Source organism: Prosopis cineraria, unplaced genomic scaffold (genome assembly GCF_029017545.1).
Source record: "Prosopis cineraria cultivar Desert tree isolate PC_DT_omini unplaced genomic scaffold, ASM2901754v1 PC2, whole genome shotgun sequence".
NCBI lineage: Eukaryota > Viridiplantae > Streptophyta > Magnoliopsida > Fabales > Fabaceae > Prosopis > Prosopis cineraria.
Window position 1 is genome coordinate 41,789,186 of NW_026555333.1, and position 10,866 is coordinate 41,800,051.

At 31.8% G+C, this 10,866-nt stretch overlaps 2 protein-coding genes and 1 long non-coding RNA gene across 4 annotated transcripts in view; 1 reads left to right on the top strand and 2 right to left on the bottom strand.

The window, feature by feature from the left end:
- LOC129302763 (disease resistance protein Roq1-like) overlaps positions 1-8,974 on the bottom strand; it is a 28,833-nt gene extending 19,859 nt beyond the window's left edge. The window contains exons 1-6 of the mRNA XM_054941646.1: positions 8,806-8,974; positions 8,169-8,711; positions 6,451-7,549; positions 6,044-6,331; positions 5,189-5,932; positions 4,824-4,976 (exon numbers count right to left, since the gene is read on the bottom strand). Of these exons, the coding sequence (XP_054797621.1) occupies positions 4,824-4,976; positions 5,189-5,932; positions 6,044-6,331; positions 6,451-7,446 (2,181 nt within the window). The 5' untranslated portion in view covers positions 7,447-7,549; positions 8,169-8,711; positions 8,806-8,974. The remainder of the gene's footprint in view (positions 1-4,823; positions 4,977-5,188; positions 5,933-6,043; positions 6,332-6,450; positions 7,550-8,168; positions 8,712-8,805) is intronic.
- LOC129303396 (uncharacterized) lies at positions 70-2,064 on the top strand. Of its 2 annotated transcripts, XR_008591469.1 has the most exons (3): positions 70-100; positions 1,591-1,684; positions 1,783-2,064. It is a non-coding gene; the product is annotated as an uncharacterized LOC129303396 (long non-coding RNA). The 2 variants fall into 2 exon arrangements; XR_008591468.1 differs by lacking the exon at positions 70-100 and having other exon boundaries at positions 865-1,684.
- Positions 8,165-8,671, bottom strand: LOC129302764 (disease resistance protein RPV1-like). The gene has a single exon (XM_054941647.1). The coding sequence runs from the start codon at positions 8,669-8,671 to the stop codon at positions 8,165-8,167; it is 507 nt and encodes a 168-aa protein (XP_054797622.1).
- Positions 8,975-10,866: the final 1,892 nt, after the last annotated feature.

Sequence of the window (10,866 nt, forward strand, 5' to 3'; positions counted from 1 at the left end):
AAACATGAAGAGAGATTTAAAGGAAGCAAAGACAAACTGCAGAAATGGAAAAATGCTTTGATGGAAATTGCAATTTGTAAGGTTGGGACACGAGGGGTCGGTAAGTTTTTCTTTCATATTCGTGGTTTTAATCATTTTTTTTAAGTTAATATGGTTTTAAACTCAAAAAAGATAATCCATGACTCATAAATCATATGTGTGTGTGAGAGAGTGAGAGAAACCTTGTATAATCCAACTATTCACGAAAATTATGAATGTATTTGGATATTTCGATTTAAATGGATATGCATCAATAGATCAAAAAGTCTAGGCTTATTCTTGTTTTTCGCCGTGATTATATTATTTTCTGAAGTGTCCCTCGGCTTGTTTCCTAACTCACAGTCAAAAAGAAAAAAAGAAAAAAAAAGATTGCTTAACGATAAATTTCTCTATTATATCACGTTGTTCTGTTTAACTATTTCTTGCAAAATAGTTAAATAGAAACAGAACAACGTGATACAATAGAAGTTGTCCAAGACGGCTGTGAAAAGCTTTTTTCCCTGCACTATAGCTCTTTATAACTCATTTTGTGCTCATTTATTCTTTATATTTTTAGGCCTGAAACACAAGTTATCCAAGACGTTGTTTAAGCAATATGGAGCAAACTATGTTCTAAATTGCCATCTTATGATGATTATAATTTAGTTGGAATAAGTCTCAAGGATAGTTGAAATAAATTCACTCTTGAAGATAGGGTTGGGCGATGTTCATTTGTAGGAATATGGGGAATGAGCGGTATTGGTAAAACAACTCTTGCTAGAGTTGTTTATGAAAGCATCTCTCACAATTTGAATATGTTGTTTTCGTTCTTATGTTAGAGAAACTTCTAAAAGAAAAGGAAAAGTTTATTTACAAAGAGAGCTTCTTTCACATGTAAGTAATATGAAAATTAAGAATGAGTTTGAAGGAAGAAGGAAATAAGAAAATACTTTTGGAATAAAAAGGTTCTACTTGTTCTTGATGATATAAATCACATGAGTCAATTGGATAATTTGGCCGTTAATGCAGAGTGGTTTAGCGAGGGTAATAGAGTAATTATAACAACTAGAGATAAGCACTTGTTGACTTCACATGGAGTTCATGGAATATATGAGATGGAACCCATGAAAGAAGATGAATCTCTCCAGATCTGTTCAAAGAAAGCATTTAAAAAAGATCATCCTAAGGAGGGATATGTGGTGTTGTCTAAATCTGTGGTTGAATATGCCGGCGGTCTTCCTTTGGCGCTTCAGGTTTTAGGTTTTTTCTTCGTGGAAGAAGTGTACTTGAGTGGGAAGATGCTTAAGACAGATTGAGACAAATTTCAGATAAGGATGTTTTTCAGATTCTTAAAATAAGCTATGATGGATTAAATGATGAAGAGAAGGCAATATTCTTGGATATTGCATGCTTTTTCAAGGGATGGGAAAAAGATGAAGTATTCCAAATTTTGAAAAATATTGGTCTTCATTGAAATAAGTATCCTCATTGAAAAAACTTTGCTAGTTGAATGCCATACTGATTTTGGAAGATGCCGTTTAGAGATGCATGATTTATTTCAAGAAATGGCAGGAATATAATTTATCAAGAATCTCCTAGCATTGCTTACAGACGCAGTTGACCGTGGAAGATCGAGGACATCGATGAAGTATTGGAAAATACTATTGTGAGTGCTTCTTTATTTAATTAAATCTTGTTTTCATGCGTCTTACTTCCTTATCATTCTCATGTTATTATAATGGGAATTCATAATATTGTTATCAGGGAACTGAAGCAATACAAAGCATTGTGTTAGATTCCTCACGACGGGATGATCCTGAAGTATATTGGAACCTCATGCTTTTTCGAAGTTGTTTAATCTCAGATTACTCATCATTCGAAGAAGATTGGAACTTCCCAATGTTCTCAAATGCCCTTCTAGTGCATTAGGAGTTGTTCAATGGCTATTTGCCCTCTAGAAGCTCTTTAGTCATTGTTTATCACATGCATGCACTGCCATGTTATATATGTTAGTCCAGATGAATTAGGCCAGGCAAGAAGTCCAAATGACTGCCCATATTTTTACATTTATAATTTTTAAGGATTACGTGAATAAATTATCACTCGTATTTTTTAGATACACTCATTTGATTCTATCTATAAATCACTTTTAACATGTTTTTTTAAAATTAAAAAGAAACTTTAGACCTCATTAATTATGACTAAAAATTTAATAAGTTTTTAATCTTATCCTTATTAAATATATATTTTTGATAATATATTTTTTCTCACCAATATTTAATGGACAAACTACAACAAAAATAGCTTTTGGAACATTTAATTTCACCCTTCCAAAGCATTTTGAAAAAGCTTTGAAAATATACACGAGCACTTCTAAAACTCTATTGTAGGTAAGCCAACTGGAGCGTTTTCAGATTAGAAAATTATGATAAGAAATTAATGTCATAATTTATAAATATGATAAAAAAATTTATTTCTTTCTGCCTTATAAATAGAATGAGAGAGAATATAAATTAATTTTTTTGCACTTGCATGATAATTTTTTTCCATGAAGAAATACTAATAAATTATGATACCCGATGTTTTATTTATGAATCAACATAATCTCAGTGGTTAACATGCGAGCTAAATAACACTCATGAGGGTCTTTTTTTTTTCCCCTTTATAACTATTTAGTATCCGAAGCCAATAATCCCGATTATTCCTAATTCGAGCATTGAGAGGCTCCAAATAAGATGGCTCTTCCAATTCCAACCATATTTTTGTATTTCCATCAGCTCAGGGATTGAACCCAAGAGCTGAGGGTCATTTGATTCATACTGTACCGTCTGTGAAAAAAAGGCCTCTAGAGCAATCAGTCTAAAGGTCCATACAGACATAATACAAAACATTCATGGAACACTTGTGCTGTTCCTTCGTTGGTTCAGCATATAGGAGATTGTCATTTGGTCATCAATGGTTCTGGATAAGTATAGTCTGGTTGTCTAAAAAGTGTTTTTAATTAATGAGACGGAAAATGACTTGAAACAATTGTGCTTTTTGGTTCCTTAATAAGAATAATGTATATATATATATATATATATGTTGATACATTGATATTTCATCCGAAAAAGAAACGCCGTCATCTATTATTGCTATTTTTTATGAAAATATTTATTTTTAAATTTCTTTTATGACAAGCATTGAGAAGAGAAATTTTGCTTCAGGACAAGTCGATCATTTTTTATTACATAGTTTTAATTGGAAAAGAATGACCAAACTAAAACTAAAACTATTAAGAGAGTCCATTTTACGTTCCACCCAACTTATTTATCTCTCATCATTAATTCTATAATGAAAATTGAAAACCAGCAGCATTTGAGTGAGGGAGACTGATTAAATGAAAAGTACAGGAAGGGGAGTGAAAGTTTTAGTATTTTCTAATAAAATACTTCCTTGTTTCTATTTATAGGATACACTATCACTTTGAACTTATATTTTTATGGAAGGAAAATTAGATATTTCAATAAGTATTTATTGCGCATTTCTTAAATCATCCCTCATAATTTATATTAATAAGAAATAATTAATACATGCTTATGTTGGTTAACATAGGACATTTTACTCCAATTTTTTTTATTAGACATAATTATTATGGTTAACTAACTTTTTTAAACTGTATGATATAATTTTTTTATATATATAGAAATGGAGGGACTATATAAAGAAATGATAAACAAGTATGAACATTTATTGTCCCAAGAACAAAGCATTAATTTCATGTCAAATAATTGCCAACATTTTGTTGTTTTGTTGAAGTTTCGTACCTAACAACTGGGGTGTTTTCTAAATTTCATTCACTTTTAACTCACATATTCAAGTTATTAATTACTTGAACGATTGCTTTTCCTGTCCATCATCTCTTTCATTCTTTTAGTTGTTCAGATGAAACTTAAGCAATTTATACTAAATAAATTGTTAGAATATGAAATGAAAATATATTTATTCAACTATTAACATAAATGATTGAGGTGTTCAATGTTTGGAACAAATGTTAAATTTGATATAACATAAATTTCATCTCGGAAAAATGAATGGAAGAGAAGGCAAAATAAAAGTAACAACAATAATAAAAGCACGTCCATTTCGTCCTGCTCATTGTCCTCAGTCCAAAGCCTGTTCAAATCATTTGAATTAATTCTACTTCATAGCTGAATGCATAATGCTAAATATGAAAAACCACGCGATCATCCTTGTATCGCCTTCATTAGTACTTCATAACCCGGGCAGGTCACCTGTGAATGATTTTCAGCAAGTTTAAAGAAAAGTAAGTAGTTGCAAGAATGGTTGAAATAAAAGTAGAAGAGAGGGAGGGGGTAGGAAGAAGAGGGCGAGTCATTGTTACCTGATACATTGTCTTTTTCTATCTTTTGAATACACTAGTTTAGCTACTTGGTCAAGGACGGTCCATGAAAGCATGACCTGATGAGGCGTTGGATGTAGTGGTGGTTGGGTGAGATGATTGAGATGGCAACACTCTTGCATCTCTTCTTTACATATCACCCGCCAACCACATCCCAATATTTTCATCTCACCACCAATTGTAGAGTAATTAGTAGAAAGTAAAATGTGAAGGGAATTGTTATGAGGTGTTAGATGTTGCCAACATGTTTTCTCATTTAATTCCAACACCATTATGCACAGTTGAGGACTCGCAACATTATGCCCACGGTAAATAGCATGCGCCCACTCTTTGCATATATAGTCATCATCTTCTGCAGCTTTACTACTCCACCAAATCACACCGGCCCAGCCTAAGACATGGAGGCAAAAGGATAATATTCTTTATTTGTACACCACGATGGTATTTGGCATCTAGCTGGCATAATTGCAACAAAATCTCTTTGGGGCAAACATTCCGGCTGCACCAATACTAAACTGTTATTCACATTGATTATACCCTTAATGGGAGCATGTCCCTATAATACACCAAAAAAAAAAAAAAATTGTCATACCATAACGTACTTGAACATCAATGATGAAAAAAAAAACTATCATCATGCCTCTCATCAGCATTTACATACTGAATTCACCGACGAAACTAAAATAAATAATTAATTATGTTATGCATATATAATTAAAAAATATGCATAAATCATTAATCATATAGATTGTAGGAAGACATACATACCTCATGGTCATGTGAAGTAACCAAATACCATAATTGTCTATCTGATAAAGGTTCCATTGAATCACAATCGACTGCACTTAACCAAATCAACTGTGCTGGAAGCCTTGGCAATGACTTGAGTCTTACACAATAATCCAAAAAAAGATAGAGAAGTCGAAATAGACTAGAGAAGCAACCCGTGGGCAGATTAACAAAATCATTTGCTCTAAGATCCAATACAATGAGTGATGATAAACCACTAATATTATTAGGAATTGATCCATCATTTAAGCCACAACTGTGTAAATATAACTCTATTAACAACCTAAGATTCAAGCCAAAAATTTGGCAATTCATGGGAGTCTTCAACAACTTGTAGCCACTCAAATTCAAATATTCAAGACCAGTCAAGGAACCAAGTGATTCCGGAAATGTAATTATAGCAGTGCCACTCACATCAAGATATGATAGTTTCTTCATGTCTTCCCCAAACTTTGGAAGCACCACAATATTTCCACACCCACGTAGAACTAAACTTTCCAAAGAATTCGTTTCTAATTTTCTTGGTAGGATTTCAAGAATGATACATTCACTGAAGTCAACCTTGACAAGTCTTTTCAACTTTCCAAGTGAGGTATGAACCTTGACAAGGGATTTGCAGCCAATAAGACATAAATGTTCTAGATTTGGAACACTTAAGAAGTCCGGAGTTTCGATCAAATTGAGAGAATATCTTAGATCAATATGTTTCAACTTTTCCATTGACTAGACAAATAAAAGATAGGAGAGTTAGCCTTACTAAACAACATATGAATAAAACATGGACACATAGATATAATTTTAAATAGATGATGTTACATGGAGTGTTGATCTCACCTGTGTAGCATTCCAAAATTGCTTTACTTTGCTATATTGCATTTCAATATCTACAATTTTATCCAAGGAAAGTGGGAGAGTTTCAAGAGAGAATTGTTGCCAGCAAACAACTTTCAATGCGCTCGAAAGTTCCAATCTCTTTGGTAAGATGAGTTGATCATCATAGTTCTGTATTATGAGTAATCTAATATAACTCATCTTTAAAAAGGCATTGGGGTGCACTTTTATTTTTTTTGAGTTCCAAGAATAATGCCCTCGCATAACAATAGCTTGTATTGCTTCAGATGCCTAATAAAAATGTTTATTACCAGAAAAATTAACATGAAAATGACAAGGAAGTGAAGTATATTAAAAATATTAGATGTATCGCAACAAAATGAAATATTTAGAAATAAAAAAGTACTCACCTTATTATTTTCCAACACTTCCTTAATGTCCTCAAACTCCCACAACCTGCTACGGTTGCCAGGATTGGGAGATTCTCGAATAATAATATCCCTACCCAAATCTTCAAGCAAATCATGCATTTCTAAAGTGGGATATTTTTCACAAAAAGGATCTTTCGTTTCAACTAAAGCTTTTTCAATCAAGACCTTTATTCCAATTGTTGGGTTTAGATCACAATCTTCCAAAACTTGGGTCACTTTATCTTTTCTCCATCCCCTGAAAAAGCAAGCAATATCCAAAAATATTGTCTTTTCATTCTCATCTAATCCATCATAACTTATTTTAAGTATTTGTAGAATATCTTTATTTGGATTTTTCTTTAGTTTATCTAAAGTATCGGTCCACTCATCTTTAATTCTTTTGCAAAGAAAAGAACCCAAAACTTTAAGTGCCAAAGGAAGACCTCTTGCATATGCAACCACAGATTCAGACAACTCTAAATAATCTTTTTCAGCATGATCTTTCTTGAATGCTTTCTTAGAAAAGAGTTGAAGAGATTCATCTTTGTCCATGGCTTTCATCTCATATAGTTTCCCTCCAATTGAGGTAAGGACGTGACTCTTTCTTGTTGTGATAATTATTCTACTACCTTTACCAAACCAATGTGGACTTTCAGCCAACTTCTCTAATTGACTCGTAGCATCTAAATCGTCAAGGACAAGAAGAACCTTTTTACAGTAGAAAAGCTTTCTTATCATCTTCATTCCTTCATAATCATCATGAATTTTATTGTTTATTCCAAGATGAGAAAGAAGCCTTTGCTGCAAAGAGACTAGGCCGTTTGTTTGCAAAGTTTCTCTAACATTGGCAAGAAAACAATGCATTTCAAATCTTTCAAAGATGTTTTCATAAACAACTCTAGCAAGAGTTGTTTTGCCAACACCGCCCATACCCCATATCCCTAAAAAGCGAATGTCATCCACGCAAATCTCTAACTGTGACATTAGATTGACCATTCTTCGCTCTGTTCCAACCAGATTATCATCATAAGATGGTAACTTGGAACATAAATATGTTCATACTACTCCAACTACTTCTTTGATAAGTTGTGCTTCAGGCCTATAAAATAAAACAATGCAAAATATGACTTTTCATCAGTATTGTCTACTAAAACTTGACATAACGTCGCAGACAGTGATGGGGAGATAATTGGATTGTAAATTGGTGGGCAAGCATTGATCCAATGGCCTACTAGAATCAAAAAATCCGATGATGATTTTATAAATAAATAAATCAATAAACTTATCAACAAATGTTTCTATAATTTGTGATATATGAACTGTAATTCAGTTAATTTGCTCATCATTTTAAATTTATTTTTCTGAACAGATTAAAATTATTAAAAACGAATAAAAGTAATAGATAAAAATAAAATGAAAACATTGGATGGAGATGTGAATAAAGTTTTAAAATTCAAGTCGTTATTAAGACAATTAAGTAACTGACATGAGCCTTATTGACTCCATTTAAGAGAGAAGGCTAAGTTTAACAACTCATGAAATGAATAATCTCCCATCCTTTTCACCAAAACAAATTACAAAGTATTTATACGTGTTGTGCTCAAATATAAACGTTAGATAAACAAATTAAAAGACACTGTATGAAAACATTTCCCATTTAATTTAACATAACTAACAATCTTTAAAATATGGTCAAGTCATTTTGAAAAATAACTTACCGACTTCTGGTGTCCCAACCAGATATGGTGCCAATTTCAGATAAAGCTTTTTTCCAATCCTGCACTATGTCCATGTTTCCTCTAAGTCTCTTTTCATGATTGGCTAGAGCTTCTCTGAAGCTTTTTCTTTGATTTCTTACATCAGATGGATCTACATCATAGAAGATTGGAAAAACTCGTTGACCCATTTCGTTCATGCTTTCAAGAATTTGTTGTAGTTCATCCAAACACCATTTGGAATCTGCATAATTTTGAGAGAGAACCACAACTGCGCAGCGAGAAACCTTAATTGCTTGAATGAGCTGTGGTGATATAACTTCTCCTCTCCCAAGTCCTTCATTATCTCTAAAAGTTCTCATCCCACTTCTAGTAAGAGCATGATACAAGTGATCTGTAAACTTCTCTTCTCCTCTAAAACTCAGAAAAACATCATATTTCCAATTCGGAGTTGAGCTAGAAGCACCAGGGGTTGAGGAAGATTCTCCCTGGACAGTGTTCGCCATTGTAGGCTTTGGATCTCTTGGTTGTGACCAAATTTGAAATCTGTACCATCAAAATCATCTCAATAATTGCCAAAGAAAAAGAAAAAGAGAAAAGAATATCAAACATGAAACCAGAACCAATGGATGTAAAATACTCGCCGCACAATGCTGGACGGATGCAGCTCAGCTATGAATGTTGTTGAATAGATCCGAGATCTGAGTTTCCTCTATACTCACACTCAGTGCTATGATTTGACGTCACTGAAGTACAAGCTGTGGAGAGAAACCAGAGAGATTTACAGTCATAGATGAGACGCAAGCGAAGACCTGCTTTATCCGTCAATGACTTTGCTTTTTCTATTCTATGTCGTTTAATTTACTCAACCAAAAGTGTACTATTTCGTATTATTTAAGAGCCTATGGCTGGATATGTGCTGGAATTGAAATATGATTTTCAAATATTGAATTGTAGATATCTGGAGATGAAGGAAAAACAGGCGAGAAGAAAAAAGAAAGAGGAAAAAAGAGAGCGGTTGGATGCAATAAACTTGTCTGATATGTTATGTCAATAACTACAGTTTAATTTAATTGAACGGGTGATAAGTCTTATTATTTACATAAACTTCATATCATATAAGATTTAGTTTATGCTGAGTACACCACTCAAAAATAAATTTACTTTTTCAAGAGTGAAGAATTTATATGAGAATAAAAGTTTAAATTTTTACTGTATAGGAAGAAGAAAGGAACAGCGTGGAAGGAGGAAAAAAGGAAGAGCAGCAATTATCAATTATCCATTTAATCCTTTGGATTTGAATCAATTATCAATTTATTTTTTTAAATTTAATTTTTATTGATATGATTTTTTCATGTTTTTTAAAATTATCATGTCAGTCTTTTAAATTTTAAAACACTGATTGACTTTTAAATTAATTTAGTATGTAAATTATATTAATAATTTGACATGTATATATAGTTAAATAGGAATAATTTAATTTTAAAATCAGTATACTATTTATGAATATAGTTCATTATGCTACATTTGTTATTTTTCTAAATTTTTTTAATCTGCTTTTTTCTCTTTCCGAATTATTACATTTCTTTTTATTAAAAGAAAATTACAAATAGATCCTCTGCAATAGGCTTATTTACATATAAGTCTCATAAAATTTAAAAATCATAGCTAATTAAATCTCTATGAACTTGAAAATAATTTAAAATTAGAGTGTAAAAATAATTATTATCCATACTCTATTATCCTTGTCAACATATTTTAATAGTTATTTTTTTTTTAAATATTTAAAGACCAAATCCATGCCTTTTTAACATGTGAACGGTGAAAAAGAAAACATTGGGATATGAGGCCCCATTTGATTCACAGATACTTCTCAATAAAGTCGTCAGTTAGGGTCGAGCTTGTAAAGTCAGTCCTTTTAGACTTGAAAAAATTGAGGATTGGGTTTCTATTTTAGCTTTAAAAAAGTAAATCGGGCTGGCCCTTTTAAGCCCAAAAATAAAAGGGTTATTATTTTTTAAAAAAATTATAATATAAAAAAAATATTAAATACATAACTCAAAGAAATGAACATATTAAATGCATTCATTCATCCCTCATTTATTTATTAAGATTTAACTGATAATATTAGCTATAAGTTTAATTTTTATTGGTATTCACTTTGATATTGTTATTTGATATTAGACCTAAATGTTTTAGTTTTCTTTATTGTTGTGGTGTAAATTAATTTAAATTTATTTTCTTAAACTTAATTTTATGAATAATAACTTTTTTATGATTATAAATATATTTTTTATAATTTTTAATTGAAAAACTAATTTTAAAAAAATAGGGCCGAGGCCTTGAAGGCCGGCCCTTTAGCCCTGAGGGTTAGGACCGGGCCTTATAAAATGGAACCTTAACATGCAATCGGGCTTATTAGGGCCAGCCCGTTTAAGACCTTTTAAGGGCAAGGACCGGGCTGGCCCTAATTAACAGCTCTACTTCTCAATGACCATGGCTAGCGACCATCAAAACGCTAGATGTGATGTCAAATGAATAAAAATAAAAAATAGCAAACATTATGAAATTAAAATTAGAGTTGAAAATTAGAGCTGGCCTTTAAATGACAAATTCAATCCACTATCGCAACAAATCAATAACAACTAATAGTCTGCATCTAATATTATGTAGTGTATATAAAATAACGGGAAAAACAGAG

Coding starts and splice junctions, on each gene's coding strand:
- LOC129302764 (XM_054941647.1), bottom strand. CDS start 8,671: ATGGCGAACACTGTCCAGGGAGAATCTTCCTCAACCCCTGGTGCTTCT.